The 15,515-nt window shown below is 55.7% G+C and overlaps 1 protein-coding gene across 3 annotated transcripts in view; it reads left to right on the top strand.

Moving 5' to 3' along the window:
* TIE1 (tyrosine kinase with immunoglobulin like and EGF like domains 1) overlaps window positions 1-14,598 on the top strand; it is a 44,017-nt gene extending 29,419 nt beyond the window's left edge. For 2 of the 3 annotated variants that reach the window (XM_050961109.1, XM_050961110.1), the window contains 11 exons: window positions 1,866-2,156; window positions 3,117-3,310; window positions 3,518-3,728; window positions 6,056-6,166; window positions 6,353-6,543; window positions 7,643-7,756; window positions 8,109-8,179; window positions 8,601-8,641; window positions 11,945-12,041; window positions 12,729-12,828; window positions 13,614-14,598. In XM_050961109.1, the coding sequence (XP_050817066.1) occupies window positions 1,866-2,156; window positions 3,117-3,310; window positions 3,518-3,728; window positions 6,056-6,166; window positions 6,353-6,543; window positions 7,643-7,756; window positions 8,109-8,179; window positions 8,601-8,641; window positions 11,945-12,041; window positions 12,729-12,828; window positions 13,614-13,685 (1,493 nt within the window). In that variant the 3' untranslated portion in view covers window positions 13,686-14,598. The remainder of the gene's footprint in view (window positions 1-1,865; window positions 2,157-3,116; window positions 3,311-3,517; window positions 3,729-6,055; window positions 6,167-6,352; window positions 6,544-7,642; window positions 7,757-8,108; window positions 8,180-8,600; window positions 8,642-11,944; window positions 12,042-12,728; window positions 12,829-13,613) is intronic. The other variant, XM_050961112.1, reaches the window with a different exon arrangement.
* Window positions 14,599-15,515: the final 917 nt, after the last annotated feature.

Raw genomic sequence — 15,515 nt, 5'->3', positions numbered from 1 at the left:
TCAAAGAATGCTATCAGATTAGTTTGACATGATTTGTTCTTTACAAATCCATGCTGGCTATTCCCTATCACCTTACCACCTTCCAAGTGTTGGCAGATGATTTCTTTAATTACCTGCTCCATTATCTTCCCTGGCACAGAAGTTAAACTAACTGGTCTGTAGTTTCCTGGGTTGTTTTTATTTCCCTTTTTATAGATGGGCACTATATTTGCCCCCCTCCAGTCTTCTGGAATCTTCCCCGTCTCCCATGATTTCCCAAAGATAATAGCTAGAGGCTCAGATACCTCCTCTATTAACTCCTTGAGTATTCTAGGATGCATTTAATCAGGCCCTGGTGACTTGCAGGCATCTAACTTTTCTAAGTGATTTTTTACTTGCTCTTTTTTTATTTTATCTTCTAAACCTACCCTCTTCCCATGAGCATTCACTATATTAGACATTCCTTCAGACTTCTCAGTGAAGACCGAAACAAAGAAGTCATTAAGCATCTCTGCCTTTTCCAAGTCTCCCATTACTGTTTCCCCTTCCTCACTGAGCAGTGGGCCTACCCTGTCCTTGGTCTTCCTCTTGCTTCTAATGAAAGTCTTCTTGTTTCCCTTTATTCCCATAGCTAGTTGGAGCTCATTTTGTGCCTTTGCCTTTCTAATCTTGCCTCTGCATTCCTGTGTTATTTGCCTATATTCATCCTTCGTGATCTGACCTAGTTTCCATTTTTTATATGACGCCTTTTTATTTTGTAGGTCACGCAAGATCTCGTGGTTAAGCCAAGGTGGTCTTTTGTCACATTTTCTATCTTTTCTACCCATCGGAATAGCTTGCTTTTGGGCCCTTAATAGCGTCCCTTTGAAAAACTGCCAACTCTCCTCAGTTGTTTTTCCCCTCAGTCTTGATTCCCATGGGACCTTACCTATCAGCTCTCTGAGCTTAGCAAAATCCGCCTTCCTGAAATCCATTGTCTCTATTCTGCTGTACTCCCTTCTACCCTTCCTTAGAATTGCAAACTCTATGATTTCATGATCACTTTCACCCAAGCTTCCTTCTACTTTCAAATTCTCAACAAGTTCCTCCCTATTTGTTAAAATCAAGTCTAGAACAGCTTCCCCCCCAGTAGCTTTTTCAACTTTCTGAAATAAAAAGTTGTCTGCAATAGACTTTAACGTCAGAAGGGACCAATATGATCTTCTAATCTGACCTCCTGCACAACGCAGGCCTCAGAATCTCACCCACCCACTCCTGTAACAAACCCCTGACCTATGTCCGAGCGACTGAGTCCTTAACTTGTGGCTTCCTCCAGCTCCTCCCTGCGAAATAGGCTCTACTGGCAAAGGCACACTTTTGCCAGAATAACCATGCCTAGCCTAGGGGCTTTCCCCAGCCCAGCTCCATTGGTCAGGGATTGCACCTCTTGATGCCGCAGACCCATCGTCGCGTGTGTATGTGGGCATGTGTGAATTTAAAAAATGCAGCCTTGGCATTTCCCAGCCAGGCAGCCCTCAGTCTGCTCTGTCTATAGCCTCAGCAGTAAAATCAAACTGGAGTCAAGACTCCCACCTCATTGCCCCTCTTCGCCAGCCCTGGGGACAGGGGCGCGGCTCCGACCATGCCCCTCTGCAGCAGAGGTCAAGGGGGGACTTGTCTTGGGGGTGATCCCACTGTTCTTCCTTCTCTGTTTATTCTGCTGTGGCCCATTGATTGTCACCCCCTCCCACATGTACATATGTCCTTCCCATGGTCCCATGCCCTGCACAGCCCAGGGAGTCTCCTTTGCTGTGGCTGAGGCTGGGGGCTGGGTGCAGCCAGGCCCAGTGCTTCACACCCTGGAGATTTTACCTGTGGTGCTGATTTCCCTCCTCTCCTCATCCCAGGCCCATCCTCCCCCAGGTCTCTCCACGCAGAGCCCCTCACGGACACTATCGTCAAACTCACCTGGCAGGCCCCTGAGTATCCCAACGGGGGTGTCAGTAAGTACATTGTGGAGCTGCAGCAGCTGGGTGGGGCCAGTGAGCCTCAGTGGGTTGACACGGACAGCGGTGGGGAGACCACGAAGACCATCCCAGGCCTCAACGCCAGCACATGGTACCAGTTCCGGGTCCGAGCGAACTCCCATGTGCCTGGGGAGTGGAGTGAGCCTGTGAAGGCAGAGACCCTGGGGGACGGTAAGTGGGTTATTTCAGAGATGCAACAGGAAAGAACTGAACTGAGTGGAGTATGCAGTCCCCCTCCATCCTGGCTGCTCTGCTGACCTACCCCAGCTGGAGGCCTGGCACCAGTATCCATTCCCTCCTCTCCCACACGGAGCCATATTGTCAGGGCAGCCCCAGCCCAGCTGGCACCCCACACACAGGCCCCTTGGGAGGCTCCTTTGGAGTCTTGGCTCTGTGTCCAGCCCTGCAAAAAGCCTAGTTAGTGGGTGATGTGCTGTGCCCCAGAGTGTCACCAGTAACCACCTCTTGGCTGGTGTGTGACCCACTGAGCGGCTCGGGCACTGACCCCCACATCAGTTGCGAGCCCACAGGAGAGCTGCTCCCAGCAGCACTGCTGTGGTGCATGGAGACAGCAAAGCTCCTGGGGCTGGAACATTGTCTTTGGTGTGGGGAGCACAGGGCAGGTAGAAATGGGCACGAGAGAGAAACTGAAGATGAAAAAGAGCAAGGAGGGGAGGAGAATGGTGTGAGAGAGAAGACGGGGGAAATAATAAGTCAGTGGAGTTGGGGGGCAGGGAAGGGCAGAAACTGAAGGGGAGTAAAATGCCCTTTCCAGAACATCGTTCATTTCAGTGCAGTGTGGGGAACATGCAACATGTGTGCAAATCAGTGTATGTGTGGGTGCAAATAAGCTGCAGGCATCAGGGTCGGGAAGGTGCTGTCATGGCTCCAGTCGTGCAGTGTGATGCCTGGGGCAGATGAACTGCAGAGCCCTGAAATGCCAGGGTCAGCTGCAGCCACTTTGCTGCATGGCCTTTGCTATTGGGCTGCAGGACCATATTCAGCCAAGGAGGAGAGGGGTTTTCCCAGTGCATGTAGCAGTGCAAAGAGATACATTGGGCTGGAGCTGGCACATTTGACACCTTGAGCTGGGCACAGCCATGAGCCCTCTGTTCCCCTCCCTCCTTGCAGGTGCCTTCAGCGAGGTGCCCAGACTGAAAAGCCAGGACATGCAGCCTTCGGGAATAGACCAGCAGCTGCTCCTGGCCATCATCGGCTCCGTGTCTGTCACCTGCCTCACCATCCTTTTTGCCCTCTTGGCACTTTTCCTTATCAAGAAGAATTTTTTTCACCGGCGCCGGACCTTCACCTACCAATCTGGCTCAGTGAGTAATGCTGCCTCTGCCTCATCAAACCCGCAGCCAAGCTCCCTGAGTCCCCATGTGCCAGCCCGACCTCTAATCCTAGTGCACCATGGGCAGCGTGAAGCATGCCTCACGCACACACACCATCACCCCCAGCCCTGCTCAAACCACGGTGTTGGGTTCCTTGGGGACCAGGAATCTTTAACTTTCCCCTTACCTGTTTATTAGGGGGAAGAGACCATCCTGCAATTCAACTCAGGGACCCTGACCCTGACCCGCCGGCCAAAGCCTCAGCCTGAGCCCCTCAGCTACCCCATCCTGGAGTGGGAGGACATCAAATTTGAGGATATGATTGGAGAGGGGAACTTCGGGCAGGTCATCAGGGCAATGATCAAAAAGGACGGCCTGAAAATGAATGCAGCCATCAAGATGCTGAAAGGTGAGTGAGCCGGCACCTGCTTGGGGCCCAGGAATGGCAAGGGGGTTAAGGACAATGTACACATCCTGGCAGAGATCCCTGCATCCTGAGCTGGGCCCCAGGGCCAAGTCAGAGTTTGCTCCAGGTACTGGGACAGACTCAGCCTCAAGCAGCTGAGATACTGGGCAGACACCAGAGCTCACAAGGCTGCCTGAAGGCCCCACGTCTGGGCTCCGTGGGGCCCAAGTTCAAATCCAAGAAGTGCCCAATGTGTGTCCCCCAAACACTATCTGAATGGGAATAGCGTGGACATCTGGGGGGGTGCCAATGGTTTTTGCCCACCCGAGAGGATTTCTCAGGAGTGGGTGGGTGATGGGGGTTTGCACACACCCAGGACAGCACCTCAGGGGAGAGGGTTTCTGGTGGTTTGCACCCACGGGGGGTGGGGGGGAGGGCAGTTCTGAAGGTTTGTACCCACGTGGGAGAGTGTCTCGGGGGCGGGTGATGGAGGTTTTCACCCACCCAAGAGGGTGCCAAGGGGGATGTGAGCCAGTGCTGGTGGTTTGCGCCTGTGGGGGGTGTGGTGCCAGTTGCTTTGTTTTAAGAGCCACACCTGGCCATGGGGTGGAGGAGGTACCTCAGGATGGCAGAGGGGGGTGGCTGTGGACAGGAACCTCAGGCCTGGGACTGCAGTGCCAGCAGAGGGTGACTGGGGACGGGTGTCTAGGGCCTGCGACTGCAGAATGGGGTGGCTGGGGACGGGAGCCTTGTGCTTGGAACTGCAGAGTGGGGTGGCTGGGGACCAACGCCTCAGGCCTGGGACTGCAGAGGGGGATGGGTGGTGATGGGAGGGTGTCTCGGGCCTGGGCAGGGTTGGTGCAACCTATTAGGTGACGTAGGCAGTCGCCTAGGGTGCTAGCTTTTGGAGGGAGGCATTTCGGGTCCTTCGGCGGCGACCGCGGTGGCCGGATCTTCGGCCACCCTGATCGTTGTCAGCATTTAGGCCGAGGGACCTGGGGCAGGGGGACACAGGGAGGGCCGCCTGCAGCAAGTAATGAGGGGGTGCCGCACACAGGGGAACCAAGCTCACTTCTGCTCCGCCTCCTCCCCTGAGCACGCCATCCCGCTCTGCTACTCTCCCTCCCAGGCTTGTGGCGCCAATCAGCTGTTTGGCGCCATAAGCCTGGCAAGCGGGAGAAGTGGAGCAGGGGTGGCACACTCAGGGAGGAGGCAGAGCAGAGGTGAGCTGGGGCAGGGAGCTGCTGCACGGCTCCCCGGGCCGGGGGGACCTGCCACAGGGCCCGGGGAGATCTGCCCTGGGGAGGGCATCTTAGGGTGGTGGGGGGGCAGAGAGCTGCCACAGGGCTCGGGGGTGGGGGGCGCAAGGTGGAAGTTTCGCCTAGGGCACTAAACATCCTTGCACCCGCCCTGGGCCTGGGACTGCAGAAGGGGTGGCTGGGGATGGGAGTCTCGTGCCTGGGACTGCAGAAGGGGTGGCTGGGGATGGGAGTCTCGGGCCTGGGACTGCAGAAGGGGATGGATGGTGACGGGAGGATGTCTCGTGCCTGGGACTGCAGAAGGGGTGGCTGGGGATGGGAGTCTCGCTCTGGGACTGCAGGGGGGGGATGGTGACGGGAGGATGTCTCAGGCCTGGGACTGCAGAAGGGGTGGCTGGGGATGGGAGTCTCACGCCTGGGACTGCAGAGGAGGATGGATGGTGACGGGAGGGTGTCTCGGGCCTGGGACTGCAGAAGGGGTGGCTGGGGATGGGAGTCTCACCCTGGGACTGCAGAAGGGGATGGATGGTGACGGGAGGACGTCTCGGGCCTGGGACTGCAGAAGGGGTGGCTGGGGATGGGAGTCTCGCCCTGGGACTGCAGAGGGGGGATGGTGACAGGAGGATGTCTCAAGCCTGGGACTGCAGAAGGGGTGGCTGGGGATGGGAGTCTCGCTCTGGGACTGCAGAGGGGGGGATGGTGACGGGAGGATGTCTCAGGCCTGGGACTGCAGAAGGGGTGGCTGGGGATGGGAGTCTCGTGCCTGGGACTGCAGAAGGGGATGGATGGTGACAGGAGGATGTCTCGGGCCTGGGACTGCAGAAGGGGTGGCTGGGGATGGGAGTCTTGCCCTGGGACTGCAGAAGGGGATGGATGGTGACGGGAGGATGTCTCAGGCCTGAGACTGCAGAAGGGGTGGCTGGGGATGGGAGTCTCGCCCTGGGACTGCAGAGGGGGGGATGGTGACGGGAGGATGTCTCGGGCCTGGGACTGCAGACGGGGTGGCTGGGGACAGGAGGGTGTCTGTGGCCTGGGCCCCTGGATTGCAGCGTTTGTTCCTGCTTGTTTCAGAGTTTGCCTCAGAGAATGACCACCGGGACTTTGCGGGGGAACTGGAGGTGCTGTGCAAACTGGGGCACCACCCCAATATCATCAACCTGCTGGGAGCCTGTGAGAACAAAGGTGGGAGCTACCCCTGCCCCCCGCTGCTCTGTGTGGGCTGGGCCAGGCTTTTTTCCCTGCTGTTCCTGGGGTCCCTGCACTTCTCTCCATCCCGCTTTGCTGCCCTCCTCTCTGCTCTGGGCAAAGTCCTGCCCACCCTACCCACTGCAGGATGTTGAGGGCCTGTCTCCCTCCTTTGTCCCTCAGGCTACCTGTACATTGCTATTGAGTACGCTCCCTATGGGAACCTGCTCGATTTCCTCCGGAAAAGCCGAGTCCTAGAGACTGACCCGGCCTTCGCGAAGGAGCATGGGACAGCATCTACCCTCACGTCCCAGCAGCTCCTCCAGTTTGCTTCCGACGTGGCCAAGGGAATGCAGTATCTAAGCGAGAAGCAGGTGTGTCCCCTCCCCTGCCCTGCCTGCTCTGAGCCCGTGCCAAGCTCTGCCACAGCCAGCCGCCGTGATAGCCACGTGGGTGCGTGTGCAGGAGCATGGGAGGGGTGCCAGTGACTGCACAGCTGTGTATCAGAACCAGGAGCTGAGGCGTCTGGCACCAGGCTCTCCCTGAAACACCCCAGCCATAGCTACCGCTCTGTGACCCAGTGACATGGCAGCGAGGCAGCGTTACCACGCCCCCCCATCATGTCCCTTGCCACCAACAAGAGCACAGAGCTGGGGCAAACTAGCCAATGAGTATAGGTCTCTCCTGCCCATCTGCGTTCTGATTGGCTGTGATGTGTTCTGCACGTGGGGCATGGGAATGGAGGAGCTGGCGCCATGTCTCGGAGAGCAGCTCTGCTACTCAGTGGCTGGCCCGGCAGCCTTCTGGGCACAGGTCTCCGGGGCAGCCAGCTGACCTACCCATGCTCTGACCAAGCGTGCGAGGGACTGGGCACCCCCCTGAGCCCTGCTGAAGCATCCTCCCATATTTAGCTGCCCCATGACTCCCCAGTGCTGGATGCGAAACGCCCTCAGTTGCCTTTTCCTAGGGCTGCCCCAAAGCCCAGCCAGCCCTAGGTAACTTCCAGGGGCTTGGAGCCACCACTGCTGAGTCCAGGCTCCTTTCTGCTGCCTCCTGGCCAGGCTCCCTGAACCCACCTGCAGCTTGGCTGCCTGCCCTCTGCCCAGCCAGCTGGCACAGGGGAGACTCCCCAGGATCCAGGAGAGCTGATCAGGATCCACTGCAGCCATCAGTTTCCTCAGCAGTAGCTGGGGCCCAGATGTGCCCAGGGATTGGGGCTGGACCAGAAGCAGAACAGCTTTGTCTCTCAGCATGTCCAAAGCGCCGAGGGTAGGGCCCGCCGGCACCTTCGTGTTCCCAGCTGCAGAGTCCCAGAGGGAGAATGCTGCATCGCCCCCACCCCCACACACCTGTCGCCAAAGCTGGTCCCTGTTCTGCATCCCAGGGCTGGGAGTAATAGGAGGCTGGGGCTGGCCAGCTTGTCTCCAGGAGGGGCCACACAGGTCCAGCCCTCACTCACCATGGCTGTCTCAGTTCATTCACAGGGACCTGGCAGCCAGGAACATTCTGGTGGGGGAGAACCTGGCTTCCAAGATTGCTGACTTTGGCCTCTCCCGAGGGGAGGAGGTCTACGTGAAGAAAACTATGGTGAGTCCAGAGTGAGGGGCTCTCTACAGCGCCCTTGGCAGATCTAGGTTGCAATGCCCCAACCCAGCAACTCTAGGGACAATTACTGTAATTGCCCCTGTGCTAGTGCAAGATCTCTTCTGTTCACAGCAAGGCCGTGAACCCCCCTCCACCCATGGCTCCCGCTGCCTGGATTGGGGGCAGCTGTTCCCTACCCTGGCTTTCCTCACTCGGTGGTGGGTGGCGCCTGTACCCAACCTGGATCTCCCCCCTGGCTGGGTTGAGAGTGGCTGTTTCCTACTCCCCCTTTCCCTGACTGTGGGGGGGACATTTCCCCACTACCTTGCTCATTACAGTGGGTCTTTTTCCCCAGGGCCGCCTGCCAGTTCGCTGGATGGCCATCGAGTCCCTGAACTACAGTGTGTATACCACCAAGAGCGATGTGTGAGTCCTGCCCCCGGTCCGTGGGGTAAATATGTCTATTGGGTTAGCCCTCTGCCAATGCAGAAGGGGGTTAGCCGACCCCTCCCTGCTGACATCAGAGGCACTACTGCTCCTACACCTTCCCCGTGCCTTGTTCCCAGCCTCTAGCCCATCTCCTGCTCAGTCCAGGCTCGCTGTGCTCAGAGCCATGGATTCCTGTTACACCAGGGACCCATTGCACTAGCCTTGCTCAGTCCTAGCTCTGAAGCCTAGCTCCTGTGCCTCCATCTTCCCGGTCCCCTCCCCTGGTGCAGTCCCAGCCCCTCCCATTCCTGTCCCAGAGTAAGCCCCTCAGACAGATATGCTGCCAAGCCTCAGGAACTGGGTGAGGGGGCCCGGGAGGGAGGCACTGCTGGAGACCCAAGTGCTGTCTCTCTTTCAGGTGGTCCTTTGGGGTGCTGTTGTGGGAGATTGTCAGCCTGGGTAAGTACTGGCCCAGGCGGCTCATCCTGGGTTCGTCCTTTCTACCTGTGGGTCCTGCGGGCATGGCACAGGTGTGCCCAGCTAGCCTGGCCCTCCCTCCCTTAGCTCTGTCAGGGAGCTCTTGGCTCTTGTCAGAAATGTTGTCTGGGTGAGGCAGTGAGGAACGTAAGCACTGCCCAGCGGAGGGTGTGATGGCACCGCAGTGCCAGCTGGGAGGATCCCTCAGACCCAAGCACCCATTGGGGCAAGGGAGTATGCACATGCCGAGGAGCTGGCCTAGGGTCTCCACTGAGCTGTCTCCTCTGGGCCTTGGTGCATGAGTCATAGCGTAGACATGCAGCCCAGCTGCAGCACTGTCCTGGAGACACTTGCAACAGCCACGGAAGGGCTTTCCCACTGCTTTAGAGCTACTCCCTCAAGAGGCAGGCGCTGGGCCACCATCGACCTCGCGGCGTCTACACCTGGGCTTAGGTCAGCGTAATGACCTCTCTCAATGTGTGGCTGCCCCACAGCCCTGAGCAACACCTGAGCGGAGGCTATACCCACGGTTCTCTCTTTGGCCATATGTGTCTCCCCGCCATAGCATCTGAGCGCCGCACCGTCTGCGGCAGATTTATCCCCATGGTACAGATGGGGATAGAGGCATAGACCTGCCAGGGCATTCAGACACCTGGTTCTCAGTACATCCAATGGCTACATGCCTTGGAGGATCTGTGCCAGAGAGACCAGGTGACTTGCCCATGGTCATGCAGGAGCTCTAACCCCTGAGCCAGCCTGTCCCGAGTCAGGCCAATCCCGACAGTAACTCCAGTGTTGAACACATTCCCAGTGCTATAGGTTCTGAGTCTGTGGGCACCCGCAACAGCACCCTAGGATTGGCCCAGTTCCTGCCATGGCCCCAGCAGGCACTGCCTGTCCAGGTCTCTTCAGGGAACACACAACCCACCAGCAACAAATGTCTTCCAAAGTGATGAAGCTGAAAGGAACATCACAGGGAGACACATGTGGGCAGAGCAGAGAGGCGGGGGAAGAGCCCACCCGCTGCATGTCCCCTTGAGGGAGGCAGCTGGTTCAGCTTCAGCCACAATCTGACTGGTGAGGGTCTGAGGGTGGCTGGAGCCTGGGCAGCTCTGGTTTTGTATGGCAGAGTCTGCACAGGGGTGGCGTGTGGAGTGGGACCTGCAAACTGCAATAGTCACAAGAGTGAAATGCCTGCAAGCTGCATGGAAACTTTTTAAACTCACCATAACAGAGGCTCAAACTCTATGTATACCCCAAATAAAAAAATACAGTAAAAGGACCAAAAAAATTCTGGGTAAACAACAGAATAAGAGGTGTTTAGAGGCATACTTTAAAAATTGGAAGTCAAATCCTACTGAGGAAAATAGAAAGAAACTCTGGCAAGGCAAGTGTATATGTATGATTAGGCAGGCCAAAAACAAATATGAAGAGCAACTAGCAAAAACTAACTTCATTTTTTTTAAAGTACACCAGAAGCAGGAAGCCTGCCAAACAGTTATTGAGCCACTGGACAAGCGAGATGCTAAAGGAGCACTTAAGGAAGACAAGGCTGTTGCTGAGAAGATAGATAAATTCTGTGCATTGATCTTCACAGCAGAGGATGTGAGGGAGATTCCCACACCTGAACCATTCTTTTTAGGTGACAGATGTGAGGAACTGTCCCAGATTGAGGCATTGATAGAGAAGGTTTTGGAACAAATTGATAAATTAAACAATGATAAGTCACTAAGACCAGATGATATTCACCTGACGGAACTCAAATATGAAATTGCAGAACTAATAACTGTGATATGTAACCAATTGCTTAAATCAGCTTCTGCACCAGATGACTGGAGGGCAGCTAATAGAATGCAGATTTTTTTTAAAAGGCTCCAGAGGCGATCCTGACAATTACAGGCCCATAAGCCTAACTTCAATATCAGGCAAATTGGTTGACACTATAGTAAAGAACAGATTTATCAGACTGAGCACAATATGTTGGGGAAGAATCAACGTGGCTTTTGTAAATGGAAATCATGCCTCGCCAATCTTTAGAATTGTTTGAGGGAGTCAGCAAACATGTGGACAAGAGTGATCCAGTGGATATAGTGGACTTGGTTTTCAGAAGGCCTCTGGCAAAGTCCCTCACCAAAGGCTCTTAAGGAAATTAAGCATTTGAAGGTCCTCTCATGGATCAGTAAATGGTTAAAAGACAGGACACAAAGGGTATTAATAAATGGTGAGTTTTCAGACCAGAGAGAGGTAAAAAGTGGGGTCTCGCAAGGATCTGTACTGGGACAAGTGCTGTTCAACATATTAATAAATGATCTGGAAAAAGGGGTAGAGAGTGAGGTGGCAAAGTTTGCAGATGATACTAAATTACTCAGGATAGCTAAGTCTGAAGCAGACTGCAAAGAGTTACAAAGGGATCACACAAAACTGGCTGATTGGACAACAAAATGGCGGATGAAATTCAATATTTATAAATGCAAAGTAATGCACCTTAGAAAGCATAATCCCAACTATACATATAAAATGATGGGGTCTAAATTAGCTGTTACCACTCAAGAAAGAGATCTTGGAGTCATTGTGGATCATTCTCTGAAAACATCCACTCAATGTGCAATGTTAGGAACCACTACGAAAGGGATAGATGGTTGCCCCCATCTCAAAAAAAATATGTTAGAATTGGAAAAAGTACAGAGAAGGGCAACAAAGATGATCAGGGGTATGGAACAGCTTTCATATGAGGAGAGATTAAAAAGACTGTGACAGTTAAACTTGGAAAAGAGATGACTAAGGGGGGATATGATAGAGGTCTATAAAATCATGACTGGTGCAGAGAAAGTGAATAAGGAAGTGTTATTTACTCCTTCTCATAACACAAGAACCAAGGGTCACTCAATGAAATTACTAGGATGCAGGTTTAAAACAATGATAAGGAAGTACTACTTCACACAACACATAGTAAACCTGTGGATATTGTAGAGGCCAAAAGTATAATTGAGTTTAAAAAAAAATTAGATATGTTCATGGAGGATGTGTCCATTAATGGCTATCAGCCAAGATGGTCTGGGACACAACCACATGGACTGGAAGCCTCTAAACCTCTGACTGCCAGATGCTGGAATTGGACAAGTGATGGATTACTTGATCAGTTGTCCTATTCTGTTCATTCCCTCTGAAGCACCCAGCATTGGCCACTGTTGGATGACAGGATACTGGGCTGGATGGACCATTGGTTTGACCCAGTCTGGCTCTTCTTATGTCCTTATGAGTGTGTGTGCTGCATTCTGCCCCCAGGAGGAACTCCTTACTGCGGGATGACGTGTGCCGAGCTCTACGAGAAACTGCCACAGGGATATCGTATGGAGAAGCCACGCAACTGTGATGATGAGGTGTAAGTGGGACCTGGCTGCCCCAGTCTGTCCCGGCGGGGCCTGCTGGGACCAGGAAAACAGGCTTAGCCTTGTCTGTGGCCATGGGGCACCAGCCGCACACAGGAACCAGAGCCTCTTTGCATGGCCTCTGTGTTTGTTTGGTGAATTGGGGGACATGATGTAATCCCTGTGCACTAGGAACAGGAAAACTAGCAGCCTCCCCACTCATGACCCATGGTAGGGCTCCCTTGCCTTCGTCCCTCCTACTGCAGCTTGCTTATGCCCAGGACCGGAGCTAGAGTTTTTCGCGCCCTTGGCGCACGGCCATTTCGCTGCCCCGCGCACCACTCCCACGGCTCCGGTGGAGCTGCCACAGCCATTTCTGCGGAGAGTCCGTTGGTCCATGGCTCCAGTGGAGCTGCCGCAGCCGTGCCTGCGGCAGGTCCACCGGAGCCGCATAGGACCAGCGGACCGTCTGCAGGCATGACTGTGGCAGGTCCATTGGAGCCGCCTGCCGCAGCCCCCCACCCCCGGCAAAATGCCGCCCCCTCGAAAGTCCTGGCACCCTGGGCGATTGCCTACTTCGCCTCAATGGAAGCGCCGGCCCTGCTTATGCCTCTGTAACTTGCCGCCTTCCCTGCTGGTGCTTCCCCCACCCCCATGTCCTGTCTGCACTGATACAGGCCCTGCTGTGCCCTCTCTCCTAGGTATGAGCTGATGAAGCAGTGCTGGCGAGACCGCCCCTACGAGCGCCCGCCCTTTGCTCAGATCTCCATGCAACTTATCCGGATGCTGGAGGCCAGGAAGGTAGTCTGCAGCTCTCTCCCTCCCTCAGCGCTGTACTCAGGCCCTGGGGCAGGGCTGCCCCCAAGGGGGAGGCAAGGGTGACCTTATGGGGCAGCCCCATCACAGTAACTGCCACTCCAGGGCTCTAATGCGCTCTTCCAGCGGCCAGGACGAGCTGGATTGCAGAGCTGCTGTAGCTCCTTTCCCTGGCCATGACCCATGTTGGCAGCTGCTGGGCAATGATGTAAATCTGACTGTGCCACACGGGAACTGCCCTGATGCTGGGCAAATTCTGGGGGCTTTGCAGCCTCTCTCCTCGGAAGGGCACCGGGGAGCAGGGCTCTGAGCCCTGCCACGTGCCTGGGACTCATCTCCAAGCCAGAGCCCAGGAAGCTTTGCAGGGGGACAGTCACAGCTGGAGTAGGTGCGTAGTGTGGGGACAGCCCTGTTCTGGAGGCCAGTCCCACTCTGCCCAGTGCCCCGCGCTGCTCTAATCCCTGTTCTGAACCTAACCGAGCAGAGCTGCACTCCAGACCCAGACTACAAGGGGCTCTGGGGAGAACGCTGCCCCCTCCTGGCTAAGGGAGGAGCAGCTTCAAGCCTTAGCTCAGGCCAAGGGGCCCAAAGCCAAACCCCACTCACAGGGTGTTCATCCCTACCTGCGTTCGCTTAGACAGGGGGAATCACCCCAGCAGCACTCGGAGCAGGCCAGGGTCCTGATACCAGGACCAGGGTGCTGGGAATGTGAGTGCTGACCAGGAGACTCTAACCCAGCCCCAGGCCTGACACTCTCTCTCCCCATCCAGGCCTATGTGAACATGGCCTTATTCGAGAACTTCACATATGCCGGCATCGACGCCACAGCAGAGGAGGCCTGAGGGCGAGTGGAGCACAGCGCCGGGAGCCCTGTAAATAACGCACCCCTACTTGCCGCACTTGGACGCCAGCTGGTCTAGGCCAGGAGAGGGACATGGCCTCTGCCCTGTGTGGGGCATGCTGTAAATGGCCTGCTCCAGCGTGGAGATGAGGAACTGCCCTTTGTCCTGGAGCAGGAACTTGCTGGGGGCAGTTCTGGCTAACATGATACCCCCGTATGCTTCAGCCAGGTTCCTGGCTCAACGGCAGCTTCTGCCCCCCCGTCCACTCAGGCCGGACTGCCCTGCGCTTGCTGCCCTCTCTGCCGGTCTCTGCAGTGCAGCGTTACACCAGTGGCAGGGCCAGACAATGGGCCAGGCTCTCCCTGTCTCTTGCCCCTCCCTACTCTCCCAATCCTTGCTGCAGCTAGGTGCTGTGCGTGGCCGAGATCACAGGCAGGGAGGCCTGTCTCCCCTTGAGCGCATGGACACGGGGCCTTCTCTGGAGCTGGAGGATGTGACACCAGCCCCTTGCTGCCCTAAGAGAGGCACAAAGACTTGTCCTGGGTAAAGGACAGAGTTGGAAACAGCCCCAAATGTAGAGCCCTTGTCCCCTACCTCCAGCCTTGATGTTTCGTGTGTGGCTGCTCGGCTTCCCTGCTGGCCGTGGGCTCTCGGAACTGACTGGACCTGGCCTGGCACCATGTGGCCAGCGTACTGGCATGCAGAGCCGTGCAAACATTGCTCCCAGATGCTGGAGACCCTCTGGGACAGGGCTGATTAGGGGAGTCCGATAGGAAGGATTCCAGCACTTGCCTTTGGAACACCATGAAGGAGTAAAATATTCCAGGCTTGGCCCCAGGCTCCTCTCTGACCTGCCAGAGACCAGTGGCTGACACGACTTGTGCTTTACGGTTAATAAAGGAAGTCTAAGGGGCTGGCTGGCTCAGGGGTTTGGGGAAGGGGCCGGGGCCTTTCCTCTTTCTCTCTTTCATAGAAACACAGATTGTAAGTCTAGAAAGGACACTTAGATCATTTAGTTTGACTTCCACTAGGGGGCACTGGCTCCAAGCCAGCTCGAGTAGGCTCAGGGAGCAGGGAATGGGATACTGGGTCTTGCACCTCTGGTGCCTGTGTGTTCCCTGACCTGCCACGAGGACATCAGTGTCCTGGGCTATCTCAGGAGCACGGAATTTGCCACATTCAAGCATGGGCCCATTGCTCCCAAAATGCTGGCTAGGGTATGGCTTATGCCCCGTTCTTCAGGGGCAAGCAAACTAATTAAAGAAACCCTCCTTGCACTGGGATATTGGGCCATGCTGAATAGCAATGGAATTCCCTCCTGAACTCTAAGGAGACAGCTGGTGCTCTGGTACATGAGAATGGATTCCCCTGAGATCAGCTTTCTGGTGAGTGCCCACATTGTTGCTGATCGTCTAGTTTTCTTGCCCACGTCCAGACCAGTTGTGATATTTTCCTCTTGCATGGCTGGCAGTGCAAAAGCCAATTACAATGTATGATTTGAAAAAACACGTTCTACAGCACATGTGTGCTCTGAGTGCTTGCCCTGTGCTCGAGGTGTTCTGGGTGTGAGCAGCCAGGGAACCCAGAGCTGGGCTTATGTGCCCACTGGACATGGACTCTCGGTGGGGTCCGAGGCAGCGCAGAGGTGCAGCTGTATCCTGGTGCTCTGCACGGGCCCTCTGGCTCTGCTCGCTCTCTCTCACTCTCTGGGAAGATGGTGTGGAGCACATGCCTGGCCTCTCAATCGCTTGGCTTGGCCTTAGGCGCCTGGCAGGAGCTTAGTACATTTGGAGCAAGCAGTTGCCTGGGGCTGGTGGCACCTGTCTGCAC

This window comes from Gopherus flavomarginatus, chromosome 7 (genome assembly GCF_025201925.1).
Source record: "Gopherus flavomarginatus isolate rGopFla2 chromosome 7, rGopFla2.mat.asm, whole genome shotgun sequence".
Taxonomy (NCBI): Eukaryota; Metazoa; Chordata; order Testudines; family Testudinidae; genus Gopherus; species Gopherus flavomarginatus.
Note: the sequence above shows the minus strand (reverse complement) of the source record. Positions and strands in the feature narration are given on the sequence as shown.